This window comes from Salvelinus namaycush, chromosome 4 (genome assembly GCF_016432855.1).
Source record: "Salvelinus namaycush isolate Seneca chromosome 4, SaNama_1.0, whole genome shotgun sequence".
NCBI lineage: Eukaryota > Metazoa > Chordata > Actinopteri > Salmoniformes > Salmonidae > Salvelinus > Salvelinus namaycush.
In genome coordinates this window covers 63,922,416-63,941,610 of record NC_052310.1, presented here as the reverse complement: position 1 = coordinate 63,941,610, position 19,195 = coordinate 63,922,416, and the positions used below count along the sequence as shown (strand labels likewise).

Genomic DNA, 19,195 nt, shown 5'->3' with positions numbered 1-19,195 from the left:
CTCTCTCTCTCTCTCTCTCTCTCTCTCCCCGTCTCTCTCTCTCTCTCTCTCCCCGTCTCTCTCTCTCTCTCTCTCTCTCTCTCTCTCTCTCTCTCTCTCTCTCTCTCTCTCTCTCTCTCTCTCTCTCTCTCTCTCTCTGGCTGTATCTATATACTGTACTACTCTGTGATCTGATCTCTCTACTTCTCTTTCTCATCTCACATTCTTCCTCTGTCTCCCCTCTACAATGGTTCTCTCTCTGACTTGTGAGTCTCAGAGCAGTGGAGCAGAGCAGGGATTATGTAGTGGAATGGTTGAGATGTAGATAAATACCAGATTTAGTCTGAGACGAGTATTAAGATGTCAGAGGGAAGAGCGAGAAAGTGACAAGAACTGGAGGAAGGCAGGGAGGGATCAGAGAAAGAGAAAAGGGAGGCAAGTGAGAGAGAAAGAAGGAGAGCGATAGAGAAAGGGAGACAAGAGACAAAGGGTGCGCTCGTGTGTATGTGTGTGTGTGTGAGTGTGAGTGTGAGTGTTTGTGAGGGTCTAAGCTCCACCAAAGAATAAAATGTGGCCCTCCAGGGGAATGGGCCCTCAGGATTTACGAGTCCGACGGGACAGTGAATAAAGTGTGGAGAGCAACACAAATCTCTGTTACCCTCTTGCAGTCTTTGCTCTTTCTTCCTCCCACTGCTATCTCTATTTTCTCTACTTTCTCCATATACAGTAGCTGTAAAAAAACATCAGTCCTCTTGCTGAGGGTTCAGTCTTCTGACTACATGGTCTCTATGTCTCTATTCATGGAGCAATACTACCGCTAAGCCAAAACGTGTTACTTGCGTAACCCTCGGTTCTCTGATATTATAAGTGAGATATCTCACATGAAGGGGATTGACAAGAATCTCAGAAGCTCGAAGAACCAATCACACACGTCTGTCGGAAACAGACAAGTCGAGGGGCGAATAAGGTGAGCCCCTCCCCTCATCCCCCCACTCGCCCACCCTCTGATCATTCTCGAGCATGCCGAACTTCCTCAAGTTCTTGCTAGTAGGGAATGTTGTAGTGCTATTTGGGTTGTTAATTGGATTCTTTCTGCCATTTCAAGATTTCTTGTTTTTTATTACTATTTGTGTACTTGTTGGACATTTTACAGCATTGTTAGGAGCTAGTAACATCAGCATGATCACTGCACCCGCTATAACATCTGCTAAACTATGTACACGACCAATAAACTGTTATTTTATTTGAATGCGGTGAGACATCTCACTCATAATATCAGAGAACCGGGGACACAAATACTTTAAGTTCTCTTTCAGTTGTTAGTTTCGATATCTCACATGAGGGATATGGCCAACTCCCGTATCACAGCATGCTCTCTGAAGCCAGTTAGTCTCAACGTATCAACCCTCAGAGGCCCCGACACTGAGGACAGTATACGCCAAAGAAGACGCAGTGACGTCTAGCCGGTCGAACATCATAAAAGTATGCAAGGAGATGTGCTCAAGAAGTAGCCTACCCCTGGTGGAGTGAGCCCTCAGGCCTTCCGGAGGCTGTAACCCCGTGCTATTATAGGCCAATATAATAGCTTCCACAATCCGTGATAACCGTTGACGAGAGAGGCGTCTCTCACAAAGCACACAAAGAGCTAGTCGCTCTTGTGCAAAGCTTTCGTTCTATCCAAGTATATGAGCATTACGAGTACTGGACACAAACTGGGGGGGCGATAAAGTCACCCAACACAGAAGACAAGAGAAGAAAAACCTGCACTCGGCAGAGTAACCTCACAGCACACCTGTGAACAGATGAACAGGAAAACAGATCAAGTCATGCTGAGGAGAGCTAAGAGAATGACTGTTTGTGAGGAAGAGAGGTGAGATTGATCAAAAGGTGAGCGAGTGGCTCTTTATGATGCGGGGAGCTGCTCACCTCCATTGCCTCTCGACCTGTCTGTATCCGACAGACGCATGTGATTGGTTCTTTGAGATTCTGGTGAATCACGCTCATGTGAGATATCAAAACAAATAATTGAAAGAGAACACAACCACACTATGAGGATGAAGACAACAGTAGGGAAGTGACAGGGGAAGTTCTGGCAGTACTGGAGAAAGAGAACACAACCACACTATGAGGATGAAGACAACAGTAGGGAAGTGACAGGGGAAGTTCTGGCAGTACTGGAGAAAGAGAACACAACCACACTATGAGGATGAAGACAACAGTAGGGAAGTGACAGGGGAAGTTCTGGCAGTACTGGAGAAAGAGAACACAACCACACTATGAGGATGAAGACAACAGTAGGGAAGTGACAGGGGAAGGTCTGGCAGTACTGGAGAAAGAGAACACAACCACACTATGAGGATGAAGACAACAGTAGGGAAGTGACAGGGGAAGTTCTGGCAGTACTGGAGAAAGAGAACACAACCACACTATGAGGATGAAGACAACAGTAGGGAAGTGACAGGGGAAGGTCTGGCAGTACTGGAGAAAGAGAACATTGAAAACATGTACTGTAGGGAGGTGTATGTTAGCGTCAGCTTGGGAAGATATACCTGTTGTATATGTGTGTGTGTGTGTGTGTGTGTGTGTGTGTGTGTGTGTGTGTGTGTGTGTGTGTGTGTGTGTGTGTGTGTGTGTGTGTGTGTGTGTGTGTGTGTGTGTGTGTGTGTGTGCATGCCTGCATGCGTGCTTGTCTGTGTGTAAGAGGTGTGGATGCTTAGTGCTACACTAATCATCCCTAACCCTCTTACCTGAGCTCCCCCACAGAATGCCAGACCGAGGGAGACAACAGGCATGGTGAACTGTCTGGTCACAGATACACTCTAGCATGTGTAACACCTGTTTTGTGTTCCTAACATGTAACATGCTGTTCCATGCCAAATTACTCCAATATGTAAACTGTATAACTAAACCAAGTTGTTCAACACAAATGTAATAAGTACTATCTATAGGAAGCGCTGCTATTATGGATGGATTGATACAACTTTCTCTCTATAGAAAAACACAAGACCGAATTATTCACGTAGCATGTCTTCAGATCTTAGGCAAGGGTAGTCATCATGCAAGTGTATTTCACTGTTGGTCAAAGTGGCACCTTTTCAGAGCTTTTATTGGTTAAAAGTTGGTTTATAGAGGTCAGCCTATCTGTCACGCAGTCTGGCTAGCATAAAACCTAGTCCTGTTGTGTAAAGAGGGTAATTGGCAGGACATGTGTGTGTATGTGTGTGTGTGTGTGGGTGTGTGTGTAAGCATATGGTTTGACTTTGCCAGTGTGGGTGGTGCTAAACCTTCCTCTTCCCAATCCCTTAATTAGCCTGACCTTGGCCTTAACGAGGCCCTGCTCTAGCAGTGTGGTGTGTGTCTGTGTGTGCATTTGTACGTGTTTGCATGCGTGCGTGTGCGTGTGTTAATGAGACAAATATGTGAATACCTTGGCACGAAACAGCCATATTCCCTTATTTTGAAACTACTGCACAGACTATTTTACTTCGTTCTGACAGCAATGCAATTTTTTTGCTCTCTCAGAATGTCAACCACAGTTCCTCTTGCCTGCCTGTAAAACAATGACCATTACAAACCACAACAACAGCCAGACATGTCTTTAGCCGCTCAGTCACTTCAAGAACGACACCACAAGTCAGAATGGGGAGGAAAGCAGAGGAGAGAGAGTCTGAGGGAAAATACCAAACTAAAACCATGCCATTCTTTCAGCAGCTGGTTCTCACTATAGCTTGTATTTTTATAAAAGCCTTCAAAACATTTCTCCCTGGAAACAGTTTGACTGGAAACCATTTTTATCCTACTTTACAAACTTTAAGAGGTTTTATGAATGAGAACTTGTTTATTGTTATTATGATGATGATTATTATTATATAGGGAATGTGTGTATGAAGCTAAGTGATACAGGTATATAGGATAGAAAAAGGGGTAAAATACCTACTGTTGCCACGTTACAGCATCCACAACAGAACCAGCGTTCTTCATGAACCTGGGAATAAAAACAGAGGAGATCCAGTTTACAACACCACTGAGATACCAGTACTTCAGATCCAGTTTACAACACCACTGAGATACCAGTACTTCAGATTGAGTTTACAACACCACTGAGATACCAGTACTTCAGATTGAGTTTACAACACCACTGAGATACCAGTACTTCAGCTTGAGGTTACAACACCACTGAGATACCAGTACTTCAGATCCAGTTTACAACACCACTGAGATACCAGTACTTCAGATTGAGTTTACAACACCACTGAGATACCAGTACTTCAGATTGAGTTTACAACACCACTGAGATACCAGTACTTCAGATCCAGTTTACAACACCACTGAGATACCAGTACTTCAGATTGAGTTTACAACACCACTGAGATACCAGTACTTCAGATCCAGTTTACAACACCACTGAGATACCAGTACTTCAGATTCAGTTTACAACACCACTGAGATACCAGTACTTCAGATACAGTTTACAACACCACTGAGATACCAGTACTTCAGATTGAGTTTACAACACCACTGAGATACCAGTACTTCAGATCCAGTTTACAACACCACTGAGATACCAGTACTTCAGATTGAGTTTACAACACCACTGAGATACCAGTACTTCAGATTGAGTTTACAACACCACTGAGATACCAGTACTTTAGATCCAGTTTACAACACCACTGAGATACCAGTACTTCAGATCCAGTTTACAACACCACTGAGATACCAGTACTTCAGATTCAGTTTACAACACCACTGAGATACCAGTACTTCAGATTGAGTTTACAACACCACTGAGATACCAGTACTTTAGATCCAGTTTACAACACCACTGAGATACCAGTACTTCAGATCCAGTTTACAACACCACTGAGATACCAGTACTTCAGATCCAGTTTACAACACCACTGAGATACCAGTACTTCAGATCCAGTTTACAACACCACTGAGATACCAGTACTTCAGATTGAGTTTACAACACCACTGAGATACCAGTACTTCAGATTGAGTTTACAACACCACTGAGATACCAGTACTTCAGATTGAGTTTACAACACCACTGAGATACCAGTACTTCAGATTGAGTTTACAACACCACTGAGATACCAGTACTTCAGATCCAGTTTACAACACCACTGAGATACCAGTACTTCAGATTGAGTTTACAACACCACTGAGATACCAGTACTTCAGATTGAGTTTACAACACCACTGAGATACCAGTACTTCAGATCCAGTTTACAACACCACTGAGATACCAGTACTTCAGATTGAGTTTACAACACCACTGAGATACCAGTACTTCAGATTGAGTTTACAACACCACTGAGATACCAGTACTTCAGATTGAGTTTACAACACCACTGAGATACCAGTACTTCAGATTGAGTTTACAACACCACTGAGATACCAGTACTTCAGATCCAGTTTACAACACCACTGAGATACCAGTACTTCAGATTGAGTTTACAACACCACTGAGATACCAGTACTTCAGATTGAGTTTACAACACCACTGAGATACCAGTACTTCAGATTGAGTTTACAACACCACTGAGATACCAGTACTTCAGATCCAGTTTACAACACCACTGAGATACCAGTACTTCAGATCCAGTTTACAACACCACTGAGATACCAGTACTTCAGATTGAGTTTACAACACCACTGAGATACCAGTACTTCAGATTGAGTTTACAACACCACTGAGATACCAGTACTTCAGATTGAGTTTACAACACCACTGAGATACCAGTACTCCAGATCCAGTTTACAACACCACTGAGATACCAGTACTTCAGATCCAGTTTACAACACCACTGAGATACCAGTACTTCAGATCCAGTTTACAACACCACTGAGATACCAGTACTTCAGATTGAGTTTACAACACCACTGAGATACCAGTACTTCAGATCCAGTTTACAACACCACTGAGATACCAGTACTTCAGATTGAGTTTACAACACCACTGAGATACCAGTACTTCAGATCCAGTTTACAACACCACTGAGATACCAGTACTTCAGATCCAGTTTACAACACCACTGAGATACCAGTACTTCAGATTGAGTTTACAACACCACTGAGATACCAGTACTTCAGATCCAGTTTACAACACCACTGAGATACCAGTACTTCAGATTGAGTTTACAACACCACTGAGATACCAGTACTTCAGATTGAGTTTACAACATCACTGAGATACCAGTACTTTAGATCCAGTTTACAACACCACTGAGATACCAGTACTTCAGATCCAGTTTACAACACCACTGAGATACCAGTACTTCAGATTCAGTTTACAACACCACTGAGATACCAGTACTTCAGATTGAGTTTACAACACCACTGAGATACCAGTACTTTAGATCCAGTTTACAACACCACTGAGATACCAGTACTTCAGATCCAGTTTACAACACCACTGAGATACCAGTACTTCAGATCCAGTTTACAACACCACTGAGATACCAGTACTTCAGATCCAGTTTACAACACCACTGAGATACCAGTACTTCAGATTGAGTTTACAACACCACTGAGATACCAGTACTTCAGATTGAGTTTACAACACCACTGAGATACCAGTACTTCAGATTGAGTTTACAACACCACTGAGATACCAGTACTTCAGATCCAGTTTACAACACCACTGAGATACCAGTACTTCATTTTGGAATGACACACATTTTGTTTATAAAACACAGACTTTTGATTAGTTTCATATGTCTTGGCTTCTTGACCAGGTTGTCAATGTGTGTGTATGTGTGTGCGCGTGTGTGATTCACTGAGTGTGTGTATTTCCAACTGTTAAAGCCAAAGAGACACGTGAGAAACAAGACATGAGGACCGGGTAGTCTCAACCTGAAACTCTCCTTATTTGGGTCTGAGAGTCTTTCTGACATGTCCAGATTCTTCTGTCTAAACAGCTTGTCAGAAAGGCACTCTCACCAGTTAAAGATGTTTAGTCTTGGTTACATCTTTTAACTGACACCGATGTTACCTCCGTCCATTTGGCCTTTGTTTTCTTAAGCAGACAACTGTTGCAGACACACACACACACACACACCTGAGACAGAGGCTGTGACCGTGAGACAAAGTCAAACCAGGGGAAAGACCGGTCGGTCAAACCAGGGGAAAGAACGGTCGGTCAAACCAGGGGAAAGACTGGTCAAACCAGGGGAAAGACTGGTCAAACCAGGGGAAAGACCGGTCAAACCAGGGGAAAGACTGGTCAAACCAGGGGAAAGACTGGTCAAACCAGGGGAAAGACCGGTCGGTCAAACCAGGGGAAAGACCGGTCGGTCAAACCAGGGGAAAGACTGGTCAAACTAGGGGAAAGACTGGTCAAACCAGGAGAAAGACTGGTCAAACCAGGGGAAAGACCGGTCGGTCAAACCAGGGGAAAGACTGGTCAAACCAGGGGAAAGACTGGTCAAACCAGGGGAAAGACTGGTCAAACCAGGGGAAAGACTGGTCAAACCAGGGGAAAGACTGGTCAAACCAGGGGAAAGACCGGTTGGTCAAACCAGGGGAAAGACCGGTCAAACCAGGGGAAAGACTGGTCAAACCAGGGGAAAGACCGGTCGGTCAAACCAGGGGAAAGACTGGTCAAACTAGGGGAAAGACTGGTCAAACCAGGAGAAAGACTGGTCAAACCAGGGGAAAGACTGGTCAAACCAGGGGAAAGACTGGTCAAACCAGGGGAAAGACTGGTCAAACCAGGGGAAAGACTGGTCAAACCAGGGGAAAGACCGGTGGAGGGAAAGGAGGAGAACAGAGGGGAGGAGGAGTTTATGTGTAAAATGGTCTTCCAAGACTCTCTAAATCAAACTCATCAGCTCAGCTATAGTAAGTAAGTATAGTAGAGTTGTATAGTAGTAAGTATTGCTAACATAAATGTTATATCTATTGATGTGTACCCAGAGAAAAGCTCTAGGCAAAACATTGACGTCAGGCATATCTATTTTTAGCTGCCTTTATTATAGTGAACAAAAATATAAACACATCAATTTCAAAGATTTTACTGAGTTCCAGTTCATATAAGGAAATCAGTCAACTGAAATAAATAAATTAGGCTTTAATCTATGGACTTTAATCATGACTCGAAATTCGGGTATGCATCTGTTGGTCACAGATATCTTTAAAAAAAGGTAGGGGTGTTGATCAGAAAACCAGTCAGTATCTGGTGTGACCACCATTTGCCTCATGCAGTGCGACATATCTCCTCCGCATAGAGTTGATCAGGCTGTTGATTGCGGCCTGTGGAATGTTTGTCCCACTCCTCTTCAATGGCTGTGCGAAGTTGCCTGATATTGGCGGGAACTGGAACACGCTGTCATACACATCAATTCAGAGCATCCCAAACATGCTCAATGGGTGACATGTATGGTGAGTATGCAGGCCATGGAAGAACTGGGACATTTTTAGCTTCCAGGAATTGTGTACAAATCCTTGCAACATGGGGCCGTGCATTATCATGCTGAAACATTAGGTGATGGAGGTGGATGAATGGCACGATAATGGGCCTCAGGATCTCGTGACGGTGTCTCTGTGCATTCATATTGCCATCGATAAAATGCAATTGTGTTCGTTGTCTGTAGCTTATGCCTTCCCATACCATAACCCCATCACCACCATGGGGCACTCAGTACACAACATTAACATCAGCAAACCACTCGCCCACACGAAGCGGTTGTGAGGCTGGTTGGATGTACTGCCAAATTCAAAAAAAAACATGTTGGAGGTGGTTTATGGTAGAGAAATTAACATTCAATTCTCTGGCAACAGCTCTCGTGACCCTTCCTGCAGTCAGCTTGTCAAATGCATGCTCCCTCAAACCTTGAGATCTGTGGCATTGTGTTGTGTGACAAAACGGATCATTTTAGAATGGCCTTATATTGTCCCAGTACAAGGTGCACCTGTCTAATGATCATACTGTTTAATCAGCTTCTTGATATGCCAAACCTGTCAGGTGGATGGATTATCTTGGCAAAGGAGAAATGCTCACAAACAGGGATGTTAGCAAATGTCTGCACAAACTTTGAGAGAAATAAGCTTTTTGTGCGTATGGAACATTTCTGAGATCTTTTATTTCAGATCATGAAACATGGGACCAACACTTTACATGTTGCATTTATATTTTGTACAGTGTACATAAGCATCCTACAGCTATGCAAAAAAATGCTGCTCTGCCAAATACATATTTTTGGAGTGGAAAAAATCCACCATTTAACATATAACAAATCCAACAATGAACCTAACAAATCCACTATTTTTGGCAAGTCCCAATGGTGTGTCTAAGATAGAGGGGTGGAAATGTGTATAAGAGGACTAGACAAAGATTATCTGGTCTGTGAGAGAGAAGAGAAAGGAGAAAGGAGAGAAGAGAGAGCGAGGGGACAGGTGGGACATCGCTTGGCCACCTTATCAATCCACTGACACTCTATACAGCTGACAGCCTATTTAACTATACCAGTGCCTGGGACCATCAGACTGTAGGCTTCTACATAAACACTGGGCCTGTGTGTGTGTGTGTGTGTGTGTGTGTGTGTGTGTGTGTGTGTGTGTGTGTGTGTGTGTGTGTGTGTGTGTGTGTGTGTGTGTGTGTGTGTGCGTGCGCGTGTGCGTGGGTGCGTGTGTGTGTATGGGTGTGTGTGTGTTGCTTAAATCACATTTCCAAAAGATAACTCCATACCATAGTTCAGGACCTTGTAGTGTGGCCATATAGTGACAACGGTGTCAGTGAAGCGACTCACCCATCGAGCAGCAGAATGGCGTTTTTGCGTGGTCGTCCAGCGTTCGGGCCCAAGAGGTGTGCTCGGCTATAGTAGCGTACAGACTGCAGTAACGTTCTCAGCAGGGTGTAGTCCTGGGCTAGCTGGGTACTGTTCACTGTCTGACCCATCATGCTACGGTAACCATTAGGCTCTAGAGAGAGATGGAGAGAGGGATGAAATTAAAGGTCAGGAAAGTGATATAAACAGTATGATCCACCATTTCACAGTAACCATTCCACTCTGGTGAAAGATGGAGTGCAAATGGCAATCTTTAAAACAAATAGACATTCACTTCGATCTTCATTCAGGTTAATTTGTCAATACATTCTACCAGCTTATTTACCCAGTTAAATCCTATTTCTGGAGAGCTTGTCTTGGTCAGATAGTTTTCCACCTTGGTGGAGGATCTTTGCTCCATAAGTGAACAGTTGAAACACTTCAACAACATAACATCACAGACCCCCTCTAGCTCAGTCTGCTGCTAAACACAACTTGGGCAGTACTGACATTTTCATGTTGTCCTTGAATGGAACCCTATGTACACAGTAATACAGAAAGACACAGAGTGTGTCAATTCTAACGCTGTCCAACACAAGCAATGTTAAAGAAGACACCCAGAGTGTTGGAGAGGTGGAGAGAGAGAGTGTGAGAGTGTAAGTGTGTGTGAGAGAGAGAGAGAGAGAGAGAGAGAGAGAGAGAGAGAGAGAGAGAGAGAGAGAGAGAGAGAGAGAGAGAGAGAGAGAGAGAGAGGCACTGTCCAACATATGTTTCTCTCAGTGCCCAGTAAGTGAGCGATAACTAAATTGTCATTATTGTAATGCTGCTAGAGGGAGGCCTTGCCAGGAGAATGGGCCAAGATAACAGGGAGGTTCCCCACCTCCCTCTTTCTATCCCTCTCTTTCTCTCTCTCTCTCCATCTGTGTTGATGGTCTCAGCCAGAAGGATGCTCAATTTCCCCCCAAAATAAAAACACAGACCCCTATAGTTCCCCCCTGCTGGCCATACTGCTTGTGTCTGTCATATTGGCAGGTGTTCTCGGGTCAACGATGCATCACTGAGCAAGTAATCAGCTGTTAACTTCTCCTTTTTAAAACCACTCCATACTTGAGCATCTCAAAATACCCCCCCCCCCTCTCTCTCTCTCTCCTCGCTCTCTCTCTCTTCGCTCTTTCTCTCTACGCTCTCTCTCTCTCTACTCTTTCTTCACTCTCTGAATGGCATCTGTTCAATCATGACTTATTTTTCAAAATAAGCCCTGGGGCACCAATTGTAAATGTCATGTTAGACCTACAGCATGTTCTCTGCCAACTTAAGTCAAAAACGTATTCCTAGGATAATACTTTGGGTTTGGGTACTGTGCCTGTGAAAATAAAAATGTCAGTGTAGAATGGATAAATGCATATCATAAAGGTGTTAGAAATGGTTTCATAAAGGTGTTAGAAATGGTTTCATAAAGGTGTTAGAAATGGTTTCATAAAGGTGTTAGAAATGGTTTCATAAAGGTGTTAGAAATTGTTTCATAAAGGTGTTAGAAATGGTTTCATAAAGGTGTTAGAAAGGGTTTCATAAAGGTGTTAGAAATGGTTTCATAAAGGTGTTAGAAATGGTTTCATAAAGGTGTTAGAAAGGGTTTCATAAAGGTGTTAGAAATGGTTCCATAAAGGTGTTCGAAGTGGTTTCATAAAGGTGTTAGAAATGGTTTCATAAAGGTGTTAGAAATGGTTTCATAAAGGTGTTAGAAAGGGTTTCATAAAGGTGTTAGAAAGGGTTTCATAAAGGTGTTAGAAATGGTTTCATAAAGGTGTTAGAAATGGTTTCATAAAGGTGTTAGAAATGGTTTCATAAAGGTGTTAGAAAGGGTTTCATAAAGGTGTCCGGGATGCGTTATGTATACACCCTTCAAGTACAGTGTTACCTAATGTTTTATAATTCTACTGTATTAAATAGCATAAATTATATAATATATAGTATATAATGTTGTGTAGATACTGACCGTTGCCCAGTTCCCAGGAGATGTTGAATTTCTTCCCGGCGCTGTATTTGAGGAGGCTGAGTGCTGAGGAGGAGTTCCAGGAGGAGTCAGGGTTTCTCTGCTGGGCGTTGAGCCCAAGGACCAGATGCAGACCAGCACACTCGGCAAAGTTGTACAGTTTGTCTAAAGACCTGGCTGGGAGCAAACCAGACGCAGTTGTAACTTTGTTTCTTTTCAAAATATTTGAGGTAACTGTCAATCATATTGTGGCCGGGCTAACTTTATTACAAATAAATATTAATAAACATTGAAAACAGATATGGGACATTTCTTTTCCAGTATGCTAGGTAAAACTAGCTAGAAAAACTGTGCTCTGTCTAACATCTGGACCTAACCCCTCCTACTATAGGATCAGTGGTGGTGGGGACTCCACATTAGATGGCTAGATACATTTTTGACTGTGGGAATATATGTAGCTACAAACCTATCACAGATTTAATGATTTATCGAAACTAAGTGATCCCCGACTCGTCCTGAAAAACTCCTCTTCCTAGTTCTAACCTTTAACATCTTTAATCTGAGCCTGACTCATCATCTAAACTCTACAGTACAACAGTCCACTTTACCTAACCCTGTCAATCTGAGCCTGACTCATCATCTAAACTCTACAGTACTACAGTACACTTTACCTAACCCTGTCAATCTGAGCCTGACTCATCATCTAAACTCTACAGTACTACAGTACACCTTACCTAACCCTGTCAATCTGAGCCTGACTCATCATCTAAACTCTACAGTACTACAGTCCACTTTACCTAACCCCATCAATCTGAGCCTGACTCATCATCTAAACTCTACAGTACTACAGTACACTTTACCTAACCCTGTCAATCTGAGCCTGACTCATCATCTAAACTCTACAGTACTACAGTCCACTTTACCTAACCCTGTCAATCTGAGCCTGACTCATCATCTAAACTCTACAGTACTACAGTACACCTTACCTAACCCTGTCAATCTGAGCCTGACTCATCATCTAAACTCTACAGTACTACAGTACACCTTACCTAACCCTGTCAATCTGAGCCTGACTCATCATCTAAACTCTACAGTACTACAGTACACCTTACCTAACCCTGTCAATCTGAGCCTGACTCATCATCTAAACTCTACAGTACTACAGTACACCTTACCTAACCCTGTCAATCTGAGCCTGACTCATCATCTAAACTCTACAGTACTACAGTACACCTTACCTAACCCTGTCAATCTGAGCCTGACTCATCATCTAAACTCTACAGTACTACAGTACACCTTACCTAACCCTGTCAATCTGAGCCTGACTCATCATCTAAACTCTACAGTACTACAGTACACCTTACCTAACCCCATCAATCTGAGCCTAACATCATCTAAACTCTACAGTACTACAGTACACCTTACCTAACCCTGTCAATCTGAGCCTGACTCATCATCTAAACTCTACAGTACTACAGTACACCTTACCTAACCCCATCAATCTGAGCCTGACTCATCATCTAAACTCTACAGTACTACAGTACACCTTACCTAACCCTGTCAATCTGAGCCTGACTCATCATCTAAACTCTACAGTACTACAGTACACTTTACCTAACCCTGTCAATCTGAGCCTGACTCATCATCTAAACTCTACAGTACTACAGTACACCTTACCTAACCCTGTCAATCTGAGCCTGACTCATCATCTAAACTCTACAGTACTACAGTCCACTTTACCTAACCCCATCAATCTGAGCCTGACTCATCATCTAAACTCTACAGTACTACAGTCCACTTTACCTAACCCTGTCAATCTGAGCCTGACTCATCATCTAAACTCTACAGTACTACAGTACACCTTACCTAACCCTGTCAATCTGAGCCTGACTCATCATCTAAACTCTACAGTACTACAGTACACTTTACCTAACCCTGTCAATCTGAGCCTGACTCATCATCTAAACTCTACAGTACTACAGTACACCTTACCTAACCCTGTCAATCTGAGCCTGACTCATCATCTAAACTCTACAGTACTACAGTACACTTTACCTAACCCTGTCAATCTGAGCCTGACTCATCATCTAAACTCTACAGTACTACAGTACACCTTACCTAACCCTGTCAATCTGAGCCTGACTCATCATCTAAACTCTACAGTACTACAGTACACTTTACCTAACCCTGTCAATCTGAGCCTGACTCATCATCTAAACTCTACAGTACTACAGTACACCTTACCTAACCCTGTCAATCTGAGCCTGACTCATCATCTAAACTCTACAGTACTACAGTCCACTTTACCTAACCCTGTCAATCTGAGCCTGACTCATCATCTAAACTCTACAGTACTACAGTCCACTTTACCTAACCCCATCAATCTGAGCCTAACATCATCTAAACTCTACAGTACTACAGTCCACTTTACCTTTATTGTTTCAGTTCTGTAGACTAAGTGATCATTTAACTGGATTAATTCCAACCATACATCTAACCAGGCCTATACAATGCCCAGGGGAATGTGGAGTGTGTGTGTGTGTGTGTGTGTGTGTGTGTGTGTGTGTGTGTGTGTGTGTGTGTGTGTGTGTGTGTGTGTGTGTGTGTGTGTGTGTGTGTGTGTGTGTGTGTGTGGTGACGTGTCCTGATGGATATCCCAGCCTGCTGATGAAGACCAGGTGAAGGGCATAGCTGAACGGCAGCCTGCTGAGCAGATATGACAATAAAATAAATCATGACTGAAAAGTCCAGAAAGAAACTTTCTCTAAAGATATTTATGAACTTGATATGGTTCAAAAGGCTGTGTTTTATATGTGTAAAATGACAGAGGTCTGTCCACACATGGTGAAGTAATGCCCTTGACATGTGAAATGTCAGTGTGTGTGTGCGTGTGAAGTCGCTAAAGGGGGTCTCATCGTTTCTCCCTCCTAGGTCCATATCCAGAAATACTGATTTATATTCTCATTAGAGTCCCCTGCCGAGATGGAGTCTTTGAAGCACACACACGCATACACACACACAATGCACCTACATAGGGAGCTGTTATGTCACACTTTATACCATTTATACAGTATGACATTAGTTTATAGATGATTTGTGAAGCATTTATATTGTGATTAAGAAGACTTTATGTATACTATGTAAAGCCTTAATATGTTGTAGTCTGTTTAAAGTGGGACCAAGTTTAACAATCAATAATCAATCCAGACTTATTGAGATAAATGGTACATTAGAGATGAAGCAGCCAGGGTCTCTGGAAACCAGCAGCTATTGTTTCTGGAAACCTCTGATGTTACTCCCTAGCGGATTTCAGTAGTTCCTGCGAGTGTTTCATCATTTTGCAGACACACACATACACACGCACATGCACATGCATAAACACACAAAAACACACATACTACAGCTCTGAGCGCTGCTCATATTCCCCAGACTATCCCTGCTAAAAGCATTATTCCAAATATCAATCCAGGACTTGGCGAGAACTGATGTAAGGAATTCTCTCTCTGTCAATATAATTTGTCAACATATGACAGCTCAATGCTTTGTTAAGGCTAGCACATTTATCAGCTTCTAAAGATTCAAATTCATAACCGAAGCCCTGAATTAAACGATACAATATGGGGGATGAATAATGCAGCCATTTTGTCAATGCAGCAACTTCAGATAACAATGACCTCTAGCTGTCACACAGATGTATATGTCGTGCTTTTTACATATAATTTAGTTAGCCATGTGAATCTAATCTATTATATTACACTGTGTTTCTATTCAATTATTTTCCATTGTGTTTCCATTCAATTATATTCAATTATATTCCATTGTGTTTCTATTCAATATATTATATTATATTCCATTGTGTTTCCATTCAATTATATTCAATTATATTCCATTGTGTTTCTATTCAATATATTATATTATATTCCATTGTGTTTCCATTCAATTATATTCAATTATATTCCATTGTGTTTCTATTCAATATATTATATTATATTCCATTGTGCTTATATTCAATTATATTCAATTATATTCCATTGTGTTTCTATTCAATTATATTATATTATATTCCATTGTGTTTCTATTCAATTATAATATATTCCATTGTGTTTCTATTCAATTATATTATATTATATTCCATTGTGTTTCTATTCAATATATTATATTATATTCCATTGTGTTTCCATTCAATTATATTCAATTATATTCCATTGTGTTTCTATTCAATATATTATATTATATTCCATTGTGTTTCCATTCAATTATATTCAATTATATTCCATTGTGTTTCTATTCAATTCTATTTTGTACAGTAAGTAGTATGCTAAATGACTGAAGTAAATGCAACCCAAAAAGCCGAAGCCACAGACCCAGTTTATGCTGTGCTGATGACACTGTCTGTCATTTATTTAGAATTCAAGGCACACTTAACCAGCATGGCTACCACAGCATTCTGCAGTAATACGCCATCCCATCTGGTTTGCGCTTAGTGGGACTATAATTTGTTTTTCAACAGGACAATGACCCAACACACCGCCAGGCTGTGTATGGGCTATTTGACCAAGAAGGAGAATGATTGAGTGCTGCATCAGATGACCTGGCCTCCACAATCACCTGACATCAACCCAATTGAGATGGTTTGGGATGAGTTGGGTCGCAGAGTCAAGGAAAAGCAACCAACAAGTGCTCAGCAAATGTGGGAACTCCTTCAAGACTGTTGGAAAAGCAAATCGAGAGAATGCCAAGAGTGTGAAAGGCTGTCATCAAGGCAAAGGGTGGCTACTTTGAAGAATCTCAAATATAAAATATATTTTGATTTGTTTAACACTTTACTTTAACACTTTACACTTTACATGGTTACTACATGATTCCATATGTGTTATAGTTTTGATGTCTTCACTATTATTCTACAATGTAGACATTGTAAAAATAAAGAAAAACCCTTGAATGAGTAGGTGTGTCCAAACTTTTGATTGGTACTGTATACAAAAGTATGTGGACACCTCTCAAATTAGTGAATTCGTCTATTTCAGCCACTCCCATTGCTGATAGGTGTATAAAATTAAGCACACAGCCATGCAATCTCCATAGACAAACATCGGCAGGAGAATGGCCTTACTGAAGAGCTCAGTGACTTTCAACGTGGCACCGTTATAGGATGCCACCTGTCTAACAAGTCAGTCCATCAAATTGGTTATTTAATTTAATTTTTACCTTTATTTAACTAGGCAAGTCAGTTAAGAACAAATTCTTATTTACAATGACAGCCTAGGAACAGTGGGTTAACTGCCTTGTTCAGGGGCAGAACGACAGATTTTTACCTTGTCAGCTCGGGGATTCAATCTTGCAACCTTTCGGTTACTGGCCCAAAATTCTAACTACTAGGATACCTGCCATGCCCTTTTGCCCTGCTAGAGCTGCTCCGGTCAACTGTAAGTGCTGTTATTGTGAAGTGGAAACATCTAGGAGCAACAACGGCTCAGCTGCGAAGTGGTAGGCCACACTAGCTCACAGAACGGGACCGCCGAGTGCTGAAATGCTTAGCGTGTAAAAATCGTCTGTCCTTAGTTGCAACACTCACTATCGAGTTCCAAACTACCTCTGGTAGCAACGTCAGCACAATAACATTTTGTCGGGTGCTTCATGAAATGGGTTTTCATGGCCGAGCAGCCGCACACAAGCCTAAGATCAACATGCACAATGCCAAGCGTCAGCTGGGGTGGTGTAAAGCTTGGCATTGTGCATGTTGATCTTAGGCTTAGGCTGCTCGGCCATGAAAACCCATTGGACCCTGGAGCAGTGGAAGCGCTTTTTCTGGAGATGAATGAATCACGCTTCACCATCTGGCAGTCCGTGGATGAATCTGGGTTTGGCGGATGCCAGGAGAACGCTACCTGCCCCAATGCGCCGTGCCAAATGTAAAGTTTGGTAGAGGAGGAATAATGGTCTAGGGCTGTTTTTCATGGTTCGGGCTAGGCCCCTTAATTCCAGTGAAGGGAAATCTTAACGCCACAGTCAACAATGACATTCTAGATGATTCTGTGCTTCCACCTTCGTAGCAACAGTTTGGGGAAGGCCCATGCTGTTTCAGCATGACAATGCACCCGTGCACAAAGCGAGGTCCATACAAAAATGGTTGGTCAAGATCAGCATGGAAGAACTTGACTGTCCTGCACAGAGCCCTGACCTCAACACCTTTGGAGTTAATTGAAACGTCGACTGCGAGCCAGGCCTAATCGCTCAACATCAGTGCCCGACCTCACCAATGCTCTTGTGGCTGAACAATTTTGCAAGTCCCCCGCAGCAATGTTCCAACATCTAGTGGAAAGCCTTCCCAGAAGAGCGAAGGCTGTTAAAGCAGCAAAGCGGAGGACCAACTCCATATTAATGCCCATGATTTTGGAACGAGCAGCTGTCAACATACTTTTGGTCATGTAGTGTAGCAGCACCATGGAGTACAGAGGTCTGGAGCATCGTCTGGTGCCATGCCTCAATTCTAAAGTTACACGCACACACACACACACACACACACACACACACACACACACACACACACACACACACACACACACACACACACACACACACACACACACACACACACACACACACACACACACACACACACACACACTGTCTTGAGTGAGTGCCTCGCAAGTCTGCAATTCCTCTATTCTGGCAGCCATAGCTACTACAAAGAGTATAGAGATTATCCCAAACAAGAGAAATTAAACCTGAAAAATGTGTTGTGTCATTGGAATGGACTAAAAGCGCCGCATGCTTTCCAGCCAAAACAGTTCGGAAGAGTTTGTGCATATATTATGACAACATTTTGTGACGTTTTTGTTAGTTTTAGACTTCGGTAGGATTTTTTCAGCTGCTCGGGCACACAACATTTTTTTCTGGAGGCCGTAGTCGGTAGCTGAAGTCTACGCCCCTTCGTTGAGAGACGACTCGATTTCATGGGAATGTTTTCATTGAGTAATACTGCACCAAACATCTTAGATGTAAAATTGTGCTACTAAGATCTCCTCGGCAAAAACGTCAAAATTAATTATCTTAGATTAATTCTGACTATTTCTCGTTTTTCAAGCGAAGGTCATTTTAAGGGAGTATGCAAGCACACTAGCTTAGTTCGCCTAGGCGCCAGTCGACCTGAAGCATCCTGACGCCTTAACACTGTTCAATAGTAGCTTGGCCAGAGAAGCCCATGTAATAGTGTAGACATGTCTCCAGTTCACGGCATGGTTCAGTGATTAAGCATTGTAATGATTTAGTAGTTGGAGATGTGTCAATGAAACCAGGGACATACAAACAACATAAATGTCTGCCGTTCTCTTTCTACAGTTAAAGTGATACTTGCAATACTACCTGATTTACAACAGTATGCAAACAATGTGAAACTGCAATCCACACTTTCGGTTTGTTTGTTGAGCCCTTGCCTCTTTTCTACCTATCT

The 19,195-nt window shown here is 42.4% G+C and overlaps 1 protein-coding gene across 1 annotated transcript in view; it reads right to left on the bottom strand.

The window, feature by feature from the left end:
- hpse2 (heparanase 2) overlaps nt 1-19,195 on the bottom strand; it is a 109,186-nt gene that overhangs the window by 38,596 nt on the left and 51,395 nt on the right. The window contains exons 4-6 of the mRNA XM_038990880.1: nt 11,746-11,919; nt 9,732-9,903; nt 3,917-3,964 (exon numbers count right to left, since the gene is read on the bottom strand). Of these exons, the coding sequence (XP_038846808.1) occupies nt 3,917-3,964; nt 9,732-9,903; nt 11,746-11,919 (394 nt within the window). The remainder of the gene's footprint in view (nt 1-3,916; nt 3,965-9,731; nt 9,904-11,745; nt 11,920-19,195) is intronic.